Here is a 24,597-nt window from a genome sequence, read left to right on the forward strand (position 1 = left end):
GCATATTGGCACTGAGGAACTGTGGTGACAAATACATTTTCTGAGATCATCACACAATATATAAATATACACGTAACTTAGGATTGTAGCATCTTCTCCGGCAGCTTGCCTTTTTGTATGAGCAATCGATCAACAACTGCAGAATTTCTAAGAGGTCCTTGGGGGGGACAGCAGTTCTGGGGTCAGCTTTGCGTTGAGTGTGTGTGGATCTGTTTTTGGTGGTCGTAATGTGTTTTTCCTGATCTGAATGATGGCTCCTCCTTCTCCATCCACTCCTCCATACAGAAGTCTGGGAAGAAGAAATTGATTTCTCTTCGTGCAGACTCAAGAGAATCTGCAGGGAATGGGGGTTAAACATATGATGACTTAAAAACAGTATGTGATTTGACAGCCCATGTGATAATATATGGATGAAGGACATGTTGTATACCTGATGGCCTACATGTGAGCACTGAGGAGTCTTACATACCAGAGCCATGTGTTGTGTTTCGTGTGTCTGTGAGTCCAAACTGGGCCCTGATGGTAGCGGGTGCGGTGTATCTAGCTCTGAATACTTTGGTTGGTCCCATCAGTTCTCTCCAGTGACGTATGCCGTCCTCTCTGGCTAAAATGTATGCTCGCATCGGACCACTGCAGGGAGGAAATTCAACAGCCGTGTGAGTGGTCATGAATCACAGTCAAATATTATGCCATGTAAGATTACAGTCATTGCAAAAGCATATACTCCTCTGTGAGGCTTGGATGCTTTCTATGCTTCAACAGAGGGCCAATCTAATCCAATTTATTCACTCCAGAACCTCCTGGGAAGAGAGCGTGGCCATGAATGCATATCAGTTTATCAATTTTGGCTAAACAATGCCGACATGCAGAGGATGTTCCCTCCCTACGGTACGTCTCCAATAACACTGACAGCATCAAGAGATAGGTTGCTGTAGCAACTACTGAGTCACTGCTTTGAGCAGACAAAAAAGACAATTTCATTACAAGCACTTTTTGCATCCCATAGGGGCCACATGGAGCTATTGTGAGCACCATGGTGACGTTTAGACTATTGATACAGGGTGGTTTGTCCGCTGATAGAAAAACTCTTGTTGTGAAGTGTCAGAAAATGATTCATTGGAAACTTGATGATCATGAAATTATAGCCCCATCACTTGACGTGGGCTTTTCTGTCAGTCCAGTGGCTTGTGTTACGTACGGAAATGTTGCTGTTATTCCATTTCAAATACATTGGTCAACGCTGTCATGGTTTGATGAATGTGCATGTATGACGTCATTGTGGAGACTTACCTTGACATGAATTCAACAAGTCTTTGGTAGAAGAATCGCTCTATAAAGCAAACAAAAGCAAAGTTAAACAGAGCTTTCACAATTTTAACTCTTAAGTTCCTTAAAAAACTGTTCTTCGCTGTCTGACTTGAATGAAAAATCGTTTTACCTCTCTGTGTGTAGGTGCTCTTGCAATACAGTAAAGGATGAATAACTTGTTTAATCCGGCTTACACACAGTACATATAAATGTATGCTAAAACAGGCTCAACTGTTTGGTCAGATGGAATCACAACAGCAGCACAGGTGAGTAGTGTCCACACACCTGAATGTTCAGCGTAAAATCTTTCAGAATCCTGTCTCCTCCACACAAGATCTTTGCGTCTAACAATTACAAAGTTGTTGTCCAGGATGCTCTGGTGAAGAGCCTGAAAGGAAACAAAATATTGTTTTAACCCTGTTGTGCCATATTGTAGCTGATGACAATCAATAAACTATATCTAAATATGTTTGGACGAAAACTACATACTGTTCAGGGTAAAGTGTACAGATGTCTTTCAAAAAGCCAGAAGGAAGATTTGTAATTGTTAACTTATCTGCTGGAGCTGCCAGATGGATGATACTTAAAACAGCCAAATATTCTGAAAGTCATTCTCCTGCTGTTTATTAAGATGACAACAGATGGACAACTTCCAGGGGCGTTTACAACTGGAGATTGTATGACTAATGACTTTTTCATGACTTTCAGGCCTTGGGGCTTTTGAATCTATCAGGACAGCAAATTGGGCTTTTTCTTTAACGTTTGGATTCAAATGTAAAATAATAGAAATACTAATGAATAAACTTGGATTAGCAATCAACAGTTTGATTTATTCCAATTATTATAAATCTTACAGAATAACTAACTAAGGAGCATAGAGCCTCTCCAAATTATAATACACACCCAACTAAAGTGTGTGAAGTCAAATTGTTGAATAATCTGTGTAATTAATTAAAAATAATTCAAAATTCAGCTCAAGAAAATGTAAATTGACCAGATATTTGGTCATCTGGGTAAATGTACGTTTTGCATATGCTGTGTCCGTATTTTGTAGGAAATAAAGTTGTTACAGGGTTTGGTCATGAACATCTATGTCTTGTCTATTTATTTAGAGAAGGGGGAGCCAATATACATTATTAATATAGAATACAGAGATCAACGTGTTTACTCTTTATCTGACAGCACTGCTCAAGATAGAAGACTCACATGACAGCAGTAGCTCTTAAAATTAGAATATATGGATACTATTGTTAAGTTAGTGTACCTGAATACCTTTGGAAACAGTCTAAAACAGGGTTCTTTAACTTTTTTTAGGCAAAGGACCCCTTAGCTGAAAGAGAGATGAAGCAGGGACCCCCTACTACAAATATTGTATTACACTGAGATGCGTATTAGACTGGTCCTGACAGCTAGGGTGGCCTGAATCCCATACACACATCTTTTTATGCTGTATACAATACTAAGATATTACAATGATCATTATTAACATATTCATATATTTACACATATGTTGATGTTAAACATACATTATGAAGGCACATTGAATCCTTCATCGCAACTGTATCTGTGCATGGTTACCTTAGTGATTACCTTGCCTATAAGCCAGTAGGCCTACCATCAAGGTGATACAAATGTATCTTTGATAATAATACGTTGCATTCGTTTTACTGTGTGTTTTCAGACATTTTTGAAGAAAAACAACGTTGGAAAGGTTATGAAACAATTTGGTGGACCCCCTGCAGTAACTCTGAGGACCCCCCTGCACCCCCTCGCATTATAGGTGATTTAGTAGCTTATATACAGGTAACCCAATTAAAAGCACACACTTTTGAACCTATGAATTGCTAGAAAAGCTGGGATTATATATAGGAAACGTTAAATCAAATACATTCAACTTGCTCAAAAGATTAATTTAATTCATTTTGTAATTATGGCTGCAGTATATTTCCACAGAACACACAGAAAGGTGTTGTTTTGTGTTCGCTTTTATCCAAGTTTGTGATTTTAAACTCTTTAAAATAGTTTAAATACTGTAAGTAACCAATGTTCTGACCGTTGTGGGTTACCTGTATATAAACTACTCTTATAGGTGGAAACAACAGCCTCATGATCCATAATATCACCTATAATGCGAGGGGGTGCATTTCACGGCAGGGGTGCTGAATACGGCACAACACCGGGTCCCCTGTTAAAGCTCTGATGTGGTGTGAGCTCACCTCTAGCATCACAGGATGAGCTACAGCATCTGGTTTGATAACCGCCAGGGTGAGCTGCAGCACTTTGGACAGGCGGCGAGCTGTGAGTAGCATTGTCTACAGGAAAGACAGAAATCAACAAACCATAGGTTATCATAGACAGTACGCCATCAGTAACAGTTAGCTTTGCCGCGGGAATATAGCGTTAGGTAAGGTTTCATACGCAGCTTTAATTATTTATCATGAAACGACAAATAACTGCAGTATAAGGTGAGACAGCACAAGTAGAGCACTGGTATTTTTACAGTTAAGTTACTGTTAACAAAAACTATCCAAGCTAATGAATAAGTCCGTTCCCAAGGTTACCAACCTCTGTTCCGGAATACTGGTCACTATGAAGAGAGGATTATAGCAACGGTTGCCGCCATATTGTTTTAAATAGTTAACTAAAAAAACAGGTACTTTAATATGAACTAGTCTTCACTCCGTGTCATTCAGCTTTGTTTATGTAACTACGTACTGTAAAAAAGATTAACGTTAATATGCGAATATTTTCTGAATGACTCCAAGCGCCGGTGAGTCCGCGCGTTAATACCGTCCCCGGAAACTAAACCAGCACACCATGTTCCCACTGCGACGGTGGCACCCATAGACATAAAGAGTAGACGCCTCATCGAACGTTGGGCCTATTGGCGCTGACGAGCGGTGGGGCCGCCATCTTGGCCCGGTCGCCCGCTCCACTCAGTGTAAGGACAGGACACGGTTCAGCGTATTTTAATATTCACAGTGGGATTGACAGTAATAGAATATTCTGATATATGATATATGTGATGTATGATAGGTGTTTTGCAAACACTATAAATATAAACACAACAAGAGAAATCATTTATAGAGTATTAATAGGCTGTATTTCATACATGAATACATAAATCTCTCTCTCACTCACTCTCTCTCTTTCTCTCTCTCTCACACACACACACACACACACAAACACACGCAAGCACACACACACACACACACACACTCAGAGAAAATTAAAATACATATAAATCAAGAGTATCAATACAATTAGGTCAGAGAGAGAGAGATGACATTTTGGACACATCTAAATACAAGTCAAACAGACACACTTCCATTTAAAGCACTAAAAAAGCAAGAGCCGAACCCTATATGTTTATGAATATTCAGAAATGATCCATGCTCTGCCAGTCGCATAGTCGTGGTAGTGGAGAGGAGAGGGAGGGTCCACATTTGAGCGAGTGTGTGTGGTATAAAAATATATATAAAATTTTGTTAAATCGATCATTTTCACACTGTTTTGTTCTTGCACAGTTACCAATTTGAGTGTAGCTCTAATTGGTAAAGACAGTGATGTTGTAGGAGAACTTTGTATAGTATCTAAAATGACTGTGTCCTTTGTTTTTAGGCAAGGTCTAATTATGTGAATGTCTTCTTTATTACATATTTTAATTATGTAGTAATTGTATTTAATGTGCAAACAAAAACACGGGGCATAGTTCAGTAATATCCATTTTAAATTATACAAACGATTTAAGATTTTTCCTTAGTTAAATAAATGTATGATTTTTTCTTTTCATACTGTTTCAACTTCTGTGGTACAACTGAACTAAAAAAGCCTGGACTCATCAGTTCCGGTTTACAAACATGTGACGTTGGTCCTGCTTTAAGTGGAGATGTGGAGAACCAAGTAAAAATGTATGGAACATTTAGTTCAGCTGTGAGAATATCGGGCACAGAGTGGAAATACATGTCACGCTTGCCTCGTAAATCTCTGATTCATTCTTTATAATAAAGCCCACATCATGTTGCTCCTGTTTGATGAAACAGTTTAACAGCAAAGGATATTGATCAGATTCTGCCACTTCTCCTTTGATAGTCTAAACTTTAAAAAAAAAAGTGACATGACATGAAAAATGATCTCATAATTCATCTCAATGTCATGTTCAATATTTAAAAAAACAAAACTGAGAATATCTGAGGTGACCTGAGATGAACTGTCTCTGAAGTGTCTTCCTCTCATGAAACCACAGCACATCCTCCGCTGACCTAATGCTGGAAATGTGCAATCCATTTACACTAGACCACATGTACGACAACCCCTCTCCTCCCTGCTTCTCCTTTCATATCTACACAGGCACACACACACACACACACACACACACACACAGGCTTGCACACACACATCTGGCCGGGGGTAAATTAACTAAGATTCCCACAGAGGCTAATCTCCACGCCTCTACTGTGACAAGATAATAATAATAAAATAAGGGACAGCAGCTCCTCTGGCAGCTAAATATGTATCTACCTGCCACAGCCTGAGGGACTCACTATAACATTCAAAAAATGCATGGATTTATGTATAATTGTTTAAAATTGTACTGTACCGTACTGATTATGAATTGTAATATTGTAATATTAGATTAGAGCAGGAATACGCTGCACAGGGCTCTGGCATCTTGTTCCTTCTGCTGCTCAACTCAGAGGCTCAACGAGTCACTCATAGAACTGATCTGGGAGAAGGACCGATCCAAGATGGCGGCCGCATTTCTCGCGGCCCAACGTTCGATGCGGCATCTACTCTTTATATCTATGGTGGCACCTGTTATCTAAACATTAGGATTTATAAATTAATATGTGTAAATACTGAAATTTAAATTAAACTCATACGCAATAGTTATACGAATTGACCGGGTGTATTTTTAACTTGAGCTGCTGTGATTGGAAGTGCATGTAACCTTATGTTTATGTTTTTTTTTTTAGCTGATCTGTTGTACTACCTCTTAAATCTACCTCCTGCATTTAGTATGTTCCTTCTGTACATTTGTTATTATGTATAATTGTATTTAATACCCTAGTTCATATTACATATGTGTATATTGTATATATCCATAACGTATGTACCTGTCTATTTTTTACCATCTGGATTGTATATTTGTCCCAATTTATTATTATTATTATTATTTTTTTTTTTTTTTTTTACTTATGTGTACTGTCTATATTTTATGTCTACCTGTCTGAGAGAGTGAACACCTACCAAAGTCAAATTGCATACTTGGCCATTAAAGCTGATTCTGATTCTTGGGTTGATGCATGGGAGATGTTCTTAAATTGTATAATAAACTAGACCAGTCAACTTTGTAGGTTTGGTCCAACTCAAGTTTGGACATAGGCCTACCCTAGTTCTCATGTTATATGGCAGTGTCCCTCTTCACTGCACTATACATTATTCCCTCTGTGTAATTTAGTATCAGCAGGTAGAAATAAAAAATATTCATTAAATATTCATTTACATTTTTCTTCAAATAAAACAGCCTTGTGATATCTCATTGATTCACCCTTTTAAGGTTCTTTACTGATGAACTAGGAAACTTGAGAAAAAAAAGTGAATGAAATATCAAAAACAATATAACAAAAGAAGCACAGTGTCCTCATATAGTCTCATTGGGACTTTCCCAGAGCTATATCCTTACCATACAAGCAAGAAAGTCACAGTTCATATTTATACATGTAGATGTATACAAGTACGACTACTACTGTAAGTGTAAATTATGGTGGACCATTGATGAATAGATGCTCTCTAGTAACTGACAGTCTCTTGGGAAAGACACAGGCATGACAACTACACGCAGGGACTGGAAAGAAGGCGATGTTTGCCTGTGGTATGACATCAATGTGAGAGATCAGACATACAGTATGAGTTACAAACACGAAGCACATTCCAGCAATGCAAAATGGCCACACCCTTGAAAAGAGGAGGTTGTGGTTTTGACATTCAGAGAGAGAATAGGAGGGAAGAAAGGGGGGATGGATGTCCCACATAGGTTTCTCCCACCTGCCCATGTCATGTGACTTGGGGTGACACCACAGCTGTTATTGCCCATGAGGGGGATTGAGAGAGGAGGCATTGGGTGGGTGAGGGGTTTAATGGATAAACCTAGGTTCCTATAGCTACACAAACTGAAAGTAGTCCCACAATGTGGAAATACTCTACAAGGAAAAGTGCTGCAGTTAAAATCTTCCTCACATGAAAGTATCATTCATTTAAAGCTACATTTACATAAAATATTTAAAGTAAAAGTACTTGTTTGGAAGACAACAGGCCCTTGGTATTTACATTTTATAATAAATTACATATCAACACTGATGCATCCATGTGTAACTAGCATTTTACTGTCGTAGTTGGTCGACGGCTAGTTTTAATAACTTTATATACAGTTAGTTCAGTGGTTCGCAATCTAGGGGTCAGGTACCACCAAAGGGTCACAAGATATATCTTAGGGTTGTTAGGATATGTTTTGGACTTCTCACTAATCTTAGCTTTTTTGTATAATATTGAAGAATTTGAACAGTTATTTAAATAAAAATGGGAAGTTTAGAGGGTAAAGCATCTGCTGGAAACTCATAGACGTCTGAAACATGGCAAAGAGTTCAAACTAGACACAGTTTTAATCCACAGTGGTTTGGGGAGACACTACAGGCAAAACATAATTTTGTTTATTTTACTCAACTTTCTCTGTTTGCATCTGTAGAATTATCTTGAATTCACCAGTTAGCAATAAATAATGACTTATGAGACAGAAATCTCCACTTCAGTAGCACTTATACACCTAACTTTCCAGTTTTCTATCTATATTCTGAAGGTTTTTTTCAGACGGGTTTGTTCATATATCATTCATAGCCTGATTTATAAAACATTTTATTCCTAAAAACATTGCAAATTAATTTTGTTATGGCTGTTGACAGTATTTTCTGATTTATGGAGTATGAATAGATAACCAAAATCCCTTATGTAAAAACCTATGACTCCAATATGACAGTGAAATGAAACAATCATTTTGCACCTGGCTTTATCCAATGTTCGGATTTCTGTTCTGTAAATGTACGCAAACTAGAACATAGTTAAAATTGTAATTATTCACATATTTCAGCATCACACTTCAGAAAACCTGTAATACAAAAAAATGTTCCTCTTAATAGAAGTAATCAGCTGGGGGAAGTTTCATGGTGACATGTATTAGTTAAAAAGTTTACCCCATTCACCTGTAGTGTGTCTCTTTAAGACTTTCTTATGTTAAATTTTAATCTGAAAGGTCGTTTTACAATTATGTAGAAAAACAGTGATTATCTGCCCAATATTATAAATGATAAATGCACCAGGATGAAATCAAATTCCACAACTGTCATTATATCTCTTATTTGGACATTTTGGAAGACAGAGTGAGAAAGGATCTCTGCCTCCATCACACAAAAATGAATTGTCTTCTTTGATGCTTACTTCTCTCTCCCTCTCTTTGTAGATTAAGGATGTGAGGGAGGTAGAATAATGTGAGTTTGTGAGCTTAAAGAGACTAAAACCATGTACTATTGTTTCAAGAGGACGACAGGTTTCAGGATGGAACAGAGACCACCGTTGCTCACTGCTGACTCTTGCTTCAAACATCTTCAGCTGGGTGGCTGATTCAGCTGACACCCCCCCTGCTCTCTTTCCGACCATAAACCCCATCTCTTGTTTTATCTCCGTGTCACTGCTGCTGCTGACTGCTGCTGCTGCTGCTTTTGCCGCTGCCTCTCCTGCAGTTGTCGTTCCCTTTTGGTGGGAGTCGGGCAGCTGACTGACGACCCCCACAGGCTCTTGGGTGTCCATAGGCTGCTCCACATTCATTCAGCGGGAGCCATGGTAAAGGATTATGTGAAAATACGTTCCATATAGTACAAGGGAGAACAGACTTTCAAGGTTTGGAGGGAATATGATATAAAACGTTAAAGTAGTAAACTCTTAAAAAATTTAACATATTATTAACTTCAACTAAAATAATGTGTTTAATATGTTGTGCAAACAAAATGCAAATTCAGAATAGGCACATTGTTTGAAATCGATCTTAAACAATACTGACATGCCATTACCCCTTATGGGATAATGCCTGATGAGGCGTCCATTGTCAGGAATTAATGAACAACATCCATTAATTCCTAATAATGGACTCTTCGCCAGGCATTCTCCTGCAGCCAGTTAGAAACGAACATTCAACTAGACCATGGTATAATGAATGAATGAATGAATGCTTTATTTCAAACATGTGAAAAATATATTACACTTGAAGCACTAGTCATTAAAACCCTTTGTATGTTTGAAAAGGACCAGGAAGAAGCATTAGCTTATTAATTCCTACCCCCTCTCCACTTAGTACCTAGTACTATAGGTTTTCTTACTTCCTGTGTATCCTGTGTTTTTTTTAATAATACTGTATTATATCACTGTATGCACTTTATTTAACTGCTCCCATCCTTTCCCATAACTTCCTAAAAAGGCAAACAAACAAACTATGTGAAGAATAAAGTTTTCAATAAAGAATGAATATCAATGTTTTTTAATGGAGCAGCTCAAGGAAATTCCCATATAGTCAACAACACTTTGACTCTGTGTTATTTACTTTATAATGCCAAATCAAATTATTTTCAGGACACTTTCTAAGAAATGATCAGGAAATTACAGACCCATAGGTAAATTGGTTATCATATGTTCTTCTATATGATCATACACTGTGAGACACTGAGATATGATGTATCCATGTTATGCTACAATATTAGTACTGTAAGTTAAATTCTGTCCTCTGCCTTGTTATTCGTACTTTAACTAGTCAATTATTATGTCTTGTGTATACTTTCAGGACTGTAAGTCGTTTAAACATCAAACTTCTTCATGCATATCATTATTGACGAGAGAGTTCAGTTTCTACTAGTGTGAAATACATTTATGAACAAACTACCAGAGGTTTAAATAAAATGTTCAATCTCAATACATTAAACTGGTGATTTTCATTTTATATTTTAGCTGTGTGCCTGTGAAGCCCTTTGGGAATGTCATGACAAGGGTTTTTATGAATATACTTGATTCACTATGACATTTGAAGCATCCAACCTCTCTAGTGCATTTCAAACAGCTGTTTTGTTAGAGAATACTACATATTCTGGTTTGACCTGTGCACTCTGTTGTAACTATGATCCACCACATTACAGCTCACCTGTCACCCGGTCACTCAGAGGCCACCTGACCATTACAACAGGGACATTTAAAGCGGGGCACAGGCCCCATTGTGACACCCACAACCCTTTTATGTCCTAATTGTTTGGCTGGTGAGAAAAGTCAGTGATGTGTTTCCTGTTATAACACCTTTCGGGGCTTTAGTAACAGATCAGAGCCTAATTATGGTGCCTTATTTCAAGAAATCTATACGAATGAACCTTAAATGTAATCAAGAGGGAACATCTTTTGTTTAACTACATGGCCAATGTGGAACTGTGTCCTAGATTGTTTTATTCTAATGAAAAAATATGCACTTTATTATTAGAATAAGTAGTAGTATGCTCAAATCTAATGACCTCAAAGCATCCTTCTAAATCCCTCAGTCCCCTGTGTGAAATGCGGGAGTGAGCTGCCTTCACCTCTCCATCACCTGTTCTCTCCTTTAGCCTAAATGCCAGTGACCTTTGACCTTTCTGCTCCATTGCTTCACCACACGGGACCAGGCTCCCTGCAACAGCTGTGTCAACCTCAGCGCTGGCAACTGTCGTGCCCAGAGAAGGACAGAGAGTGGCATTAATGTCAGACTACGTAATGAGTCAGTAACACGCTTCTGTCTTTGTTAGGGTCACGCAGTTCAGTCTTTCACGTGGGTCTATCATTGTCCTTTACGGGTTTTAGATTTGAGGTTTTCAATCCTCATATCATGGATTTCGTCCCCTTACATGCCGCATATTTTTGCTCTTTGCTCTAGTTTTACAGTTACACATGATACCTTATAATCTACTACAGTATCTCTCACACATTTTTTTTTTATTTTTGTTGATGTTGAAACCTACTTCATAAATGCTTCGGGACAGTATTTACAGACATAACCTCCCTCTCCAACATCCCAAAACATATTTTTCAGTCATACTGCACTCTCTCTGAACTCTGTTAGAAAAAAAAACAACAACAAATCAGACAGGGAGATGTTCTGTAAGGTGTTTTAAGTCAAATTTCAAGTCACACATAAGATTAACTCTCCACCTCCCGCGGGGACTTTCCTCCAAAGAACTGAGGTTAATCTGCGAGGTTGTCCCATCCTCCGCATGTGCAGGACCTGATCTGGCGTCAGCTGGCAGTTTATTTATACCCATAGAAATCCATGCTATCCGCTGTTGAAGAAACTGCTCTGGGGTTAGCCGGTCTAACTCCTACCTGCTGTCCCAAAGGAAATTATTTCTTCCTGCCAAGAAAAGTGTGTTGTGACCTCCCCAGAAGCAGTGGGACATTGGCAAGGGGATAGATGGGTATGACAGAGGGGAACAAAGTGATTAGCAAACGGGGGCCCCGGTATGTGAACGCGGGTTAAAAATAACCTCACTGACCCAATTTGTAGATAACATACAACACACCTGCTGACTCCCTGTGCTGTCTTCTTCCCAGTTTGGCTTTAATTGTTCTTAAAAAATAACTTTTAAAGTGGTGAAATCTTAACATTGAATCACAATCATGAGCATGTTTTGTGAGAGTTTTTATGAGATTCGACAAATGTATAAGTGACCAGACTGATGATTGGTTCTCAGATAAATAAAACGGAAGAGGGATTGACAGATGGGAAAAAAAAAAATCACAGCGTAAGATGAGATCTTTTGCATGATGCGTGACACATGATGAAAGAGAAGCAGATGATTAGATGAGAGACTTCGGCTCGGCCTGCGAGCCAGTATGTGACAGTGATCAGCTGTTCTGTTAGGAGCAACAGCAGGATTACGATTCGTGTCTTAACCATTGTGTCCGGTTTTGAGCGACCAAGAATCCACTCAACAACAAAAGTAATCTGATATTCCTAGCACTCCAGATATATCTGGCAAGGCCTTGGTGCATAGCTGACATTAGTGGAAATGTTGCATTTGTGATACACCCTGGCTTTTGGCCATGGGAAATATTGAACAACTGTTGAATTTAGACAACATCCTGTGGCGGAGAAAAACGGGAGCTACAAAGATGCGACGGGGTGGCTATTTGTGGATGGCGAGTGCCTCGAAAATAGCAAGAGTTTTAAGTTTCAATATAAGCCCCCTTCTCTGAGCTCAAGCTCTCTGTGAATGAGGCCCGGGTTCCTATCACACCCAACCCAGGCGCTGATTTTAGAACACAGGTGTTGACCTTAGTGGTGCGGCTTGTGCTTGCAGCAGAGGAAAATGAACCCCTGAGCTCGGCCTGTTTGCCTCTACAGTGTTGATAATCACAGATTCTTCGAAACAGTCATATTACACTTATGTATGTATCACAGTGACTGATGAGAAAGTGCTGCACTTCAATTGGTAACTTAGTCTTTTACATAGATTTCAGAGTTGTTTTGCGGTTTGTATTACATTCTGTGTTGTTTTGTACTGTAAGCGTGACGGCGAGAGTATGGTCACCTTGTGGCTACAGGAGGATTTATTGTTTGTTTTTACGGTGCCACGAGAGCACCTGTATAACTTATTCACACTCCTCACATATCACTGGCTTCATTAACGGAGGTTTACATTACAGTGTGTCAGAGGATTTATCACATTTGGTTGAATGTGAAGCAGATTGAGTGGTCTTGTGGCTCCCTAAAGGTCATCATCTCAGGACAGCATGTCATCACATAAAAATTGCGAGAGGCTGTTAAATGCTTTGACAACAGTCACTTTTCCCTAAACTGTAAATGATACAATGAAACTAGAGTGAAGCGCGGAGAAACCAAACTGGGATGAAACTCAACCTTGGCTTCAGCTGTGACTCGTGGCCTGCTGTAACTGCTGTTCTGACTGTACCCCCCCAAACCCAATAAAACACGCCCATCGTGCAGTTGCTTCCTTGTTTCTCTGTATCCCTCTCTTTCTAACTCTTTTTTTTTCCTCCAAAAAGGAGCCATTGACATTCGGTGTAAAATAGAGGCAGGGTGGGGTGGGGGCTGAACAGAGGCAGGGGTGTAGGGTGTCTCGAGCTCAGTGCGAACAGCTGAGAGGTGTGATTTCACAGGCTGGCTCCCCCCTGTCAGGGCCCTGATTGGGCCGGACAGGAGGCGCAGGAGAGGCCCGGGCTTCTAAAGGACACCAACAGGTGGGAGGCCGCTTTGGAGGGGGGTGCTCCTGGCGGGATAGAAAAGGCCGATCTGCAAGGCCTGTTGTGGGCACAATCCACCAGGCCAGATATGGAGGAGGATGGTTGATCGCAGGATAGCTGAGGTGAAGAGAGCAGAGGGGGGAAGATGAAGTTGGGGAATGGTTCTCAGGGAGCAGAGGGGTAGTTTGAGATGAAAGGGCAGCTTCAGGGACAAGGAGTAAGGTTGGTCTGAGAGTTTTCTGGTCATGGTGCTCCTTTTTAAATCTGTGCTTTCTGACCAACAACTTTTTTTCTGGTAAGCTTTTCTTTTTTTGCCAGTTTGTCTTCCAGACTTTTGTTTAGGGTTTTAGTTTCCTCGGTTTGCAGCACCATGTGAGTAAAACCAGGCGTCAAACCAGTTGTTAGATGTTTTCTGCAAGTTTTACGATAGACGAGACACACCGGGGCAAGAGCCTGACACCTCTATCAGGTGAGGGGAAGCTGAGGTGTGATACAGGAAATAATCAGGAAATTCTCATCACAGTCCAGTCAAAGTAAAGGGCCATTTGGTTTGGAGCTGGCTGACATAGCAGGGGTTAGATTTATCAGTTGACAGTGTAGGAGAGGCCGGCTGAACCCAATGTGGCCTCCAGCTCAACTCCAGCTGCTCACCACAAGAAGACAACAGAAGAGGAGACGCAGCACAATTCAATGAAGGTGAGTCAAAAAATATTTTCAACGCATTTGAAATATGAGCCCTTTTAACATTGATTTCCTATTATTTCTCTTCTCAAAAAGGACACTATGACACAGTTGTTGGGATGGACGCGGCTTGGCATGGCATGATGTTTAGGAAATAGCACAGATTGTGACCTTTGTCTGCTGGAAGTCAGAAATATGCCTCGCCCTTCAGAGTTATTTAAACACAGGGGAGTTCAGCATCATCACACTGGCATTACCCATCAAAGAGCTGCATGGTATTTAGCACTATCAATCTGAACTGTAATACTTATTACCAGGGACAAACATTGTTAGTATTTTTCTCTTTTAGCATCTGAGGGTCCTACTTTTTTGGCTTGTGTTAGGAGAGAAAAGCCACACTTTCAACAACAATTAAACTTCCCCTTCTGTCAAACTACACTAAATGTCTCACAAGTCTGTGGCAGATGATCGCGGCCACCGTCACGTGTTCCTTTAGCCTCGTCCTTCCTCGCTCGCTCTGTCACAGTTAACCAGTGTTAAGCCGGTTGTTTCCCGCTACTTTGCAACTGTGACTATGAAAGGGTGCTTTGTGTCCGAGGAGCGCTGGATCCAGTTGTTGCCCCTTGTGAGGACATGCTTCCTTATATCCCCATATTAATACACCACTTATGGAATGTAAGGAAGTGTGTGGTTTCAAGGGGAATTGAGCACTGACCGCACTGGGAAGAAGAAACCATAATTCAGTTTTTTGATTTAACATTATAAAAGATGGAGCTCCATGAAGCGCAATGGTATGAGTGTGCCTTTGTCTGCTTTATGTCATGGCGGGGTGATGTCAAGGTTCATAAGCATGTGTGATTACATGTGTGTGTGTGTCTGTCTGTGTATGTGTGGCAGGACAACAGGTGAAACGTCTGTTCCCTCTCCTTCAACTCAGCCACATGCACAGTTAGTATTACTCTCTGTGCCAATGATCGGGTCTCAGGGACTTCTTGAAAAATTCCTGCCCTGCCCCAACGGCTGACAGTCAAGGAGGATTGACAGACCACAGCTGTCACCCATTATAGCAACCGCAGGACTCTCCAAAAAGCAAGAAGGGGAGGGAGGGAGATGTCACTGAGAATGAAGGTTTGCTCCTGTAGGCTGGATTTGGAAGGAAATAGGCTGATGTCACCAGCTGTCAGGGTTCCCAAACCTCTAAATAGGAACTATCTGCTTGGTTACATGGAGACACTTGTTCCTGTGTTGTATCCACGCAGGATTTGTCAGTAGTGGCTCAGTCGTGATATTCTTTTTCTCTCTCTGTGTTTCATCAGGTAAGACTGAAGAGGACATGATGGCCTGATGATGTCCACCTCCTATTTCCCTCTTTCTCCTCTCTCTCATTTCCTTCTTTTCTATGTCCTCAACCCCTGTAACCTTCCCTCTTTCCTTCCTCACTGCATGCCCCCCCCCCACTTAGCACAGCCTCTTGCAGATGAAGCAACACGCCTTGCTGTGGCTGGTCAAACGGAACCAAGTCAGGTGTTTCTGTGAGGTTTGGTCCCCTTCAACCAGCTACTGCGTCGTGAATTCAGTCAGCGTGGAATCAAAGACACAGTGGCGTTGTGCTGCATTGGAGGTGTCGGTCTATTGACAATGATAGATGTTTGCTATTGGTTGTTTCCTGTATGGTGATGATGTTTGATGAAAAGCAAATAAAAGAGTGCTGATTACAATCAGTGGCGGATAATAAAATTATTTGAAATGTCTAAAGTTGAAATTGCTTTTACTTATTTTAAAATACAGAAAGAGTAAAATGTCCCTGTGAGCTACAAATCCATTTGAACTGTGTGTGTTGGGTCTTGTTTTTGATTAGTTATAGTAAAATGTGTAACTTTCCTCCAGGTAGGCATATAACTCTGATATCAATATAATCATCAAGTCATCATTATTTACTGTAAATGTCTGATGATAACATTTTGCATTGCACTACCAAGCTCACTTAATAGGTGATTTATACAGTAGGCTCAATACATTCTTCAACAAAAAATGCCTCCACTAAAACAATCTAACTCTGTAGGGAAATGGGACTCAATGACTTGGTAACTGTAATAATAATAATAATAATAATAATAATAATAATAATAATAATAATAATAAGGTCCTATTTTCCATTCATAGCATTATTTTGTGAGAAGCTGTAGTCTTTGTCCGTATGTTATTCAGTATGTTTAAAAACTGTGAATTAATGTGCTGAAAATGGAGTGCTCAATATGGAACAGAATATTTGTTTTTTTTTGGTCAAAAACAAATAAACAAAATAAAAATAATTGTTGGTCTGATGAATGCAGTGTGGTTAAATTAAGCCTTTTTTCCAAATATGCACCTCGTTACATACATTTAATAGAGGAATGGATCGCCCACAACTAAAGTCAGGATGCATTGTTTGATTTGGGAGATCATACAATAGATTGGACACAGAAATATCTTTGTAACAATAAAGTGGGCTGTATGAAGTTAACAGTTAAAATCTTGAATTTCATATACTGGATGTTTCATCCTCTTTGATTTATACAACATCTAGGTAAGATAAATATCTCAAGTCAAATGAATCTACTGTATACCAGAGGATTCAGAACCACACCCTCCATGATTCCCACAATAATAATTATGTTTAGTGATGGTTTGTGTTTTTTTATGATAATGTAACTAGCACAGGAATTTCAGAAGGACGACAAGAAAGCCTGGAGATCTGTGTATAAATAAACTGCCCTGTTTCTATTAAAGTCCCAGGTTTTGGGACGGCAGTAGTTCAGTCCTTGGTGACTCGGCTGGGAACCGTAGGGTCGCCGGTCCATGTGTCGACCATGAATGGAGTGTGGACTGGTGGCCGGAGAGGTGCCAGTTCATCTCCTGGGCACTGCCGAGGTGCTGTTGAGCAAGCCACCGAACCCCCAACTATATGAATGAATGCATATATAATATGGAGCTTCTATTAGATATACAATATGACGAAGGCTGAAGGATGCTTGTTTTTCAAAATGTACAGTTCATAGGGATCCAATCAAAAAATCTCAATAAAAGGGATTCATAGGTAATATGCTAAACTCTAAAATCATAATGATACATATGTCAACTTTAAGTGATTTCATAAAAATCGTGTAGAAATGTATGGTACATCTACAGCCGTTAATAATAAAAAATAAATTGAAGTTATTATAAAACAAATTGAAAGCTTGTTAAATCATATTCCTTTACATGAAAAATGTACATGAAGAAACACAATTTGGAATAAAGGCAATAGCAGCATTATGTTATGGTATGAACAGAGGCAGATCAATGCAGCCAAGGGGCCTCGGGTGTGCAGGGGCCCTGGATTGGCAGACTATTTTATTTATTTTTAATTTACTACAGTGGGAAAAAACTTGCCTCCTTTTGGGGCCCTTAGAAACATTAAAAATATGAAGTCACTGATTAGATATATATGAGACACATCAGTCGCCATCCTGTGGCCGGGTTCATAAGGTCAGTTTTGTTGTCAAATGATGTCACTCACTGTTACTACACAGTATAGTGACAAAATGTCAAGTGCAACGAGTGAAAGAACAACGGGACCAAGATCTACTAAAGAAAATCAGTAAACTGACAGGATTTTATAAGGTTGCAGAATCTTCTTCTGTTCTAGCAGAGTTTTTTTCTGATAAAGCATGATTAATAATGTGGGGGCCCCCCAAAAAAGTAGCCTAGGGGCCCCTGACCACCTTAATCTGCCACTGGCTACCATCCATCCAGACCTCTCCGCTTTGTGTCCCAAGAGTCAGAACTAAACATGCAGAGGCAGCGTTCAGTTTTTATGCTCCACATATCTGGAACAAACCTCCAGGTCTGCTGCAACTCTCAGCTCTTTAAAATCAAGACTGGAGACTTTTCTGTTTTCCGCTGCTTTTCAGTGAACAAAACCATTTATTAACAGCTTATACTGCACTGTAACTTCTATTCCTGTGATATTATTGGTTTTATTTTATCTAAAATAATTGTATTTGCTGGTTTGTGTTATTATTTTTTGTAATAATTTAATCTGAATGTCATTCTTTATCTAAATATCATTTTATATGTGTTTCTTTCTAATGTTTTTAATGTTTTACATAAAGCACTTTGAATTACCTTGTTGTTGTAAGCAGCTATACACATAAACCCGCCTTACCCATGTTGACCCACCAGGGGGCGGTATAAGTTTCCCGGGGCGGTAGTTTGTGCCTCAGCAGAGGAAGCTCAGCAGCATCGTAAACATGGCTGACAGTGCAGTGACAGGTGAGTTCGGGAGTGTGTAACAGCTGGGCTTTACAACTGTCCACGGGTATTTTTCATTACTTCGCCGTGGCCGCAGTGACAAAATGGCCTTGCGCTCATATTCCGTGTTTTGTGGTCTCTTGTGTTTGGCTTGTAGCGAAGTTAATTCCCCCCTATGCTAGTGCTGCTAACGTTAGCATTGCAAGCAAGTCAACGGTGCCATTGATGTTGTTGCATCATCTTTTCGAATAGTTTTTCTAATTAACAGAACAACTAAAAATGCCTGTTTTAAGCTGTGAGTGCACGGTGCAGGTGTGGTTGCTAACCAGTTATGTGACTACCGTCGTTAGCATGATGCTAACCTAGCAAGTCCTCTGACATACAGACAGCTGGCAGCACCACCGACACTGAAGCACTGGTATCACAATGAAGGCTGCTCCGGTCATTACAGCCCACACCTAAAGAACAGAACTTAAACTGATGTAATCATAAACCATCCAGTCCTTGTTTTTACAGATGGACCTGACAAAAAAGATGACATCTCACGAGCAAAGGTTAGTGTGTACTCGAAGTCTGCCACAGTCTCATATAAGGCTACATATGTGACTTTAATCGCAATGTCTTTAGCTGCCATGTTTTTTTCCCCTCAACAGACTGAAGGCAAAGAGCTGACCAAAGAGGAGAAGCAACGGCTGAGAAAAGAGAAGAAACAGCAGAAGAAAAACAAAGAGAAACAAGATGCGAAGGAAAGTGAAAAGAAGAAGAAGAAAGAAGAGAATCCTGTCAGTGCGGCTGCTCCGGCCTCCCAGCCTCCAACACAACAGTCTCAGAAAGGTGCATATGAGAATAGACCGCACCAGTGATGTCATCTAAGGCGCATTTCTATTCATTTGTCACTTGGCAGATTTCTATGGGATACTTGTTGCATGTAACAGCGTGTTCTTTTATAACTGCGACCTGTTACTGTAGTTAATATTTCCCCTGACACCGCTTTGTCTCCCTCAGCTCCTTCAGCAGTGCCTGCTCCTGCACCCGTTCCTGTGCCTGCCTCAGAAGACAAGCCAGCTAAGAGTAAAGCAGACTTGAAAGCTGAGAGGAGAGCTCGGCAAGAGGCTGAGAGGGCCTCCAAACAGGCTGGCGCAGGCAAACCTAAAGCCCCGCCTAGTGAGCTGCAGCCAGGTACCGTAGTAGCCACAAGGAAAATCCAAAATTATACATACTGTGGAGAAAGTCACACTTTTTTTTCTACTGTGTTTCCAGTGGTGAAGAGGCTCCCTGAACACGTCCAAGTAGACAACCCGGACGTTTTAAAGAAACTGGCAAAGAAATTGGAAAGACAACAGGTTAGCTACGTTATGTGTCATCTCTAAAAATCCTCAAATCAATAAAAGCATGCTTTCTTTGTCTGACTCATGGAGAGCATGACTTTACATAATGAGCATACACTGCCTGTTGCAAACCACCCTATGTGTTAGCATTCTTGGCTAAATCTTGAGTACAATAACTATAACTTAAACATTCTACATTTTAAATGAAAAAACAAACAAGTAAGGAACATATTAAATGAGTTAAGGCATGTCGACTCTAGTCAATCTTAAGAAAAGACTAACCATAATCAGGAATCATCTGGATCCTGGTTGTTTTAATCAGGCTCCTGTTGAAAATAACATAACGTAATATAATGTATGGTATATAAGCTAAACTGTGTTGTAATAAATCCAAATCTACACTCTGCTTTCTGCTGCATGTGCTTAATTAAAGTAATCAGTAAGATCTATGCCATTCCACTTACATTTGCTCACTTTGCATATAATTAGAGTAATCCAGAGTCAACTTATAACTTGCCAGTACTCATTCTCTAATGATAGTTCTTTAAATCCTTATATACCATGAGTCATAACTGCATGTGATCATACCTAACATTTCTTTCAGACACCAGGGTGCAATGCTGCTACAAATGTCAAGGTCTGGCTTTCTTAAATGTAGATGTGTGCCATTGACACGATTTGTGTAGTTCTGTTTACTAACCTGTAGTCGTTATCGTGCTCCAGCACCAATATGTAAATTAAAGTGTAATTCCGGCGCAAAATGATCCAATGGCCTTTTTCGGCACGAACATACATCAAATAAGCCGGTGAGACATTTTTTTCGCTTATGAACCGTTAACAGAGAAATCCGGGAGAGTCGCTTACAGGCGGACTTGGCTAACACCGATTAGCTCGGGGCCATATGGTAACGTCATTAAAATGGCTTTTTTAACCACTAATACCGCTCAAAATAACACCAAAGCTCTGCAGTAGCATGATAACAGTTCCCACACATAACATGAAGCACAGACAATGTAGTTACCAAACCCAGAGTTTATTAAAAGAGTGTTTTAAAAGATTTAACAACTGGCCCTGGTACCAGCTCCTTTCATAGTAATGTTCATTCAAGTGGATTCCCAAAGTCAATCCAAAAGGAAAGAGCCCACTGATGCTTTGTTTTATATGTAGGGACTCTTATCAAGCCCCTGCAGAGGTTTGGTGTTATTTTGAGCAGTATTAGTGGTTAAAAAAAGGTTGTTTTAATGCCCTCACTGTACTGCCTCGAGCTAATCAGTGTTAGCCACGTCCAGCTGTTAGCGACTCAATGTCTCAATGGCTTATTTGATGAATGTAAGAGCCGAAAAAGACCATGGGAAGATTTACACTTTAAGGCTGCAGACTTATTGTTTGGTCCATTGAGACTGAGGTTGGTGTGTCGGTGTGATCATGTTGTCATTTGAAAAGTTGGTTCAAGAGTTCATAGATTCTTGGTGTTCTTTGTGTGATTACCGCCACACACACTGAGCTGTTTGCTCTGCAGGATTATGGCTGCACTCGGTGCTGCTCTGTTTATTTTTGTAGAGTGTTCACGACACAATGCTACATAATAAAAATGTAGGGTTTTTTTTCTGTGTTGCCAAAGTTAAACATTTGAGAGTTGTTTATCATGATTACCAACCTTCCGGTGTTCCATTAAATTTTACTCATCAACTTTGCCGTGATTAACCTTGTGATCCGTTTTAATGTCTGAATAAGTTGCTGGGGATTGATGTCAGTGGACTCTAATGTGCTTTATTTCAGATCCCGCTCCGGTTGGACTACGGCTACAAAGTCAGCCTGTTTTCTCATCTCCACCAGTACAGTCGCAAAGCCCCTCTAACACAGCAGCTCGGGTAAACTGACAGTATACCTACAGTGTTTGTGTTGTCTGAGAAGAGTGGGATTTATGGAGTGCCAATCATTTGTCTTAACCCCAAATATAAGCATAAGTCTGACTGTTTTTGTCTGTTGCAGCATCCCCTCCACGGTGATTCATCCTGCTATTGTTCGCCTGGGTCTCCAGTATTCACAGGGCATCGTGGCAGGATCCAACGCTCGCTCTGTCGCCCTGCTGCATGCCTTCAAACAGGTACTGGGGAGTGACAGATACAGCCACGCACAAGCGCTTCACCTGCTGACTGTGTGGCCCGTTAAATGGCACGTTAAATATTGTTGCCGTGTTACAGGTTCATACTATTTCAGCTTGCTATTTAATACAAAATTAAATGGTTAATGGACTTGTACTTATAAAGCGCCTTTCTAATCTTCTGACTACTCAAGGCGCTTTCACAGTGTTTGTCACATTCACCCATTCACACAGATATTCACACTGATGGCAGTGGACATCCACATACCATCTAATCACACCACACTTACACACCCATGCGCAGCACGGGGAGAAATTCGGGGTTCAGTGTCTTGCCCAAGGACACTTTGACATGTGGACTGGGGGAGGTGGGGATCGAACCGCCAATCTCTCGAGCGGAGGACCATCCACTCTACTACCGAGCCACAGTCTCCCCCACAGTTAAGAAAGCTATACAGTACAGTTTCCAGCTTTCCAAGCTATGAAAAGTTTAGCCCCCAGCTGTCCTTTCAGCAATGTAGCTCAGCAACAACTTTTCAGCACTCAGTTCTCAAATGTGGTGTTGACATATATATATGTTTATTTTGTACAGATTTAAAGTAAACATTCTCTTCCTGCTTCAGGTAATAAGGGACTATACTACGCCTCCAAATGAGGAGCTATCTAGAGACTTGGTCAACAAGCTGAAACCTTATATCAGGTACAAACACACTGTTCTAATTCTACTGATGTGTCATCAATCAATAATTTGTCTGTCATGTTTTTCATGCCATGAATTCAATTCTACAGTTTAACACGTAGCGTAATTGTGTTTGTTTGATTTTTCTTGCAGTTTTCTGAATCAATGTCGCCCCCTGTCAGCCAGCATGGGTAATGCAATCAAATACATCAAGAAAGAGATCTCCAATATTCCTAGTCAGTGCAAAGAAGAAGAGGTCATTGTCACGCTTCTTTCCATCACAATTTAGCCGGAGATCATGACATTGCATATTGCTGATGTACAGTTTCCCCTCACACACTCTCTCTTTCTCTATTTAGGCAAAGAGAGAACTGCTGAGCTGTATCGACTGCTACATTAAAGAGAAGATCATCCTTGCTGCTAAAGCTATTGCCAAGTACTCCATAGAAAAGATCAGTGATGGAGATGTCATCCTAGTTTATGGATGGTAAGCCCTTTATTTAAGACATCATGCATGTTTAAATGTCAAAACTGGCTTTTTAGTTTCAGCTGTAGAATTCATTGCTTAATTGTTTTTCACGCATAAGAAATCTAACACTTTCTCTTCCCTCTTTCTTTTCTCGCCCATTAAACCCCCACCGTCCTTCCACAATACTCCTCTAACATTACTTCCATCTCTGCTCAGTTCGTCGCTGGTCAACAACATCCTGTGCGAGGCCTTTGAGAAGAACAGGAAGTTCCGTGTGATCGTGGTGGACAGCAGGCCTCGATTGGAGGGCCGGGAGGCCCTGCGGCGCCTTGTCCAGAAGGGCATCAGCTGCACCTACGTCCTTATCTCGGCTGTCTCCTACATTCTTCCAGAGGTACCTTCACACTTTTGAGCCTTAGTACATAGAGCAAGGCATCGATATTTACCGAATGAATGGATAAAGCATCTTAAATTTCATACTGTTTTGTTTTGTGGATATGTCATAAAAATGCCTTTAACTTGGACCTTATAGGTATCGAAGGTGTTCCTTGGCGCTCACGCTCTGCTGGCCAACGGTTACGTCATGTCTCGCGTGGGGACGTCACAGATAGCGCTGGTGGCCAAAGCCTTTAACGTGCCTGTGCTGGTGTGTTGTGAGACCTACAAGTTTTGTGAGAGGGTGCAAACAGATTCCTTCGTGTCCAATGAACTAGGTATAGGAAAAAAAAGAGATTAGGGCTTGTTGAATTGTCACAAATTTACCTTCGTATTGATTTTTATTTCTTCCAAACAATACATCGGAGAATTTATCTTCATTTGTGCTTTCCAGATGACCCTGATGACCTCATTGTGACCCGCAAAGGGAAGACCCAGCTAGAGCACTGGCAGGAAGTACCCTCACTTGGCCTGCTTAACCTGGTGTATGATGTGACGCCGCCTGACTTTGTGGATTTAGTCATCACAGATCTGGGAATGATCCCGTGCACCTCGGTCCCAGTGGTGCTGCGAGTCAAAAACGTGGACCAGTGAACAACCTCCTGCTCTCATGAGTCTGAGCCCAGAGCCTGTTTCTGTGTTTTTGATAGGGGGAGTTTGTGGGCTCGAATGCTTGCACACAACACAAAATATCGTGCTTTTAGCATGCAATAAATATATATCTGAAATGGCATAAGCTTTTTAAACAGAGTCCATGTGTGTTTTTTTATGGCAGGATTGCAATTAGAGATTGAGAAGATGTTTTAATAGATCCATGCTGTGAACTGTTTAACAACAGAACATTTAATTGCCAGTATTTAGAGCAGAACAATTCCACTGTGGTTCACAGCACGCACTCATTGTCAACCACAGCATGCAATTTTAAACTAGCCAAAAATTGTTCCCTGATTACAGTTGGAGCTGCAGTATCTCTGAAGAATGTATGCGAGCCATAAGATCCATC

At 40.4% G+C, this 24,597-nt stretch overlaps 2 protein-coding genes and 1 long non-coding RNA gene across 3 annotated transcripts; 2 read left to right on the forward strand and 1 right to left on the reverse strand.

Moving 5' to 3' along the window:
• Positions 1 to 182: 182 nt before the first annotated feature.
• nme6 (NME/NM23 nucleoside diphosphate kinase 6) lies at positions 183 to 3,617 on the reverse strand (the record flags this gene model as incomplete). The annotated part of the gene is made up of 5 exons (XM_083934025.1): positions 183 to 334; positions 470 to 630; positions 1,291 to 1,330; positions 1,594 to 1,696; positions 3,525 to 3,617. The coding sequence occupies 5 exons, from the start codon at positions 3,615 to 3,617 to the stop codon at positions 183 to 185; spliced, it is 549 nt and encodes a 182-aa protein (XP_083790151.1).
• A 10,094-nt stretch (positions 3,618 to 13,711) lies between these two features.
• LOC310962024 lies at positions 13,712 to 15,754 on the forward strand. Its single transcript, XR_014593647.1, has 2 exons — positions 13,712 to 14,322; positions 15,624 to 15,754. It is a non-coding gene; the product is annotated as an uncharacterized lncRNA (long non-coding RNA).
• A 2,805-nt stretch (positions 15,755 to 18,559) lies between these two features.
• On the forward strand, positions 18,560 to 24,325 carry eif2b4 (eukaryotic translation initiation factor 2B, subunit 4 delta). Its single transcript, XM_083934245.1, has 13 exons — positions 18,560 to 18,600; positions 19,096 to 19,133; positions 19,233 to 19,413; positions 19,585 to 19,758; positions 19,840 to 19,922; positions 21,687 to 21,778; positions 21,900 to 22,014; positions 22,635 to 22,711; positions 22,844 to 22,946; positions 23,050 to 23,177; positions 23,376 to 23,553; positions 23,692 to 23,872; positions 23,989 to 24,325. The coding sequence occupies exons 1-13, from the start codon at positions 18,579 to 18,581 to the stop codon at positions 24,186 to 24,188; spliced, it is 1,572 nt and encodes a 523-aa protein (XP_083790371.1). The 5' UTR covers positions 18,560 to 18,578; the 3' UTR covers positions 24,189 to 24,325.
• Positions 24,326 to 24,597: the final 272 nt, after the last annotated feature.

This window comes from Echiichthys vipera, assembly GCF_963691815.1.
Source record: "Echiichthys vipera genome assembly, chromosome: 19".
In the NCBI taxonomy this organism is placed as follows: domain Eukaryota; kingdom Metazoa; phylum Chordata; class Actinopteri; order Perciformes; family Trachinidae; genus Echiichthys; species Echiichthys vipera.

Bases quoted from the DNA above. Each gene is read 5' to 3' on its own strand.
- eif2b4 (XM_083934245.1), top strand. From the start codon at position 18,579: ATGGCTGACAGTGCAGTGACAG. The intron at 19,923-21,686 runs GTTAGCTACGTT...GCTTTATTTCAG, and splicing joins AGAAATTGGAAAGACAACAG to ATCCCGCTCCGGTTGGACTA. The intron at 23,178-23,375 runs GTAAGCCCTTTA...ATCTCTGCTCAG, and splicing joins GTCATCCTAGTTTATGGATG to TTCGTCGCTGGTCAACAACA.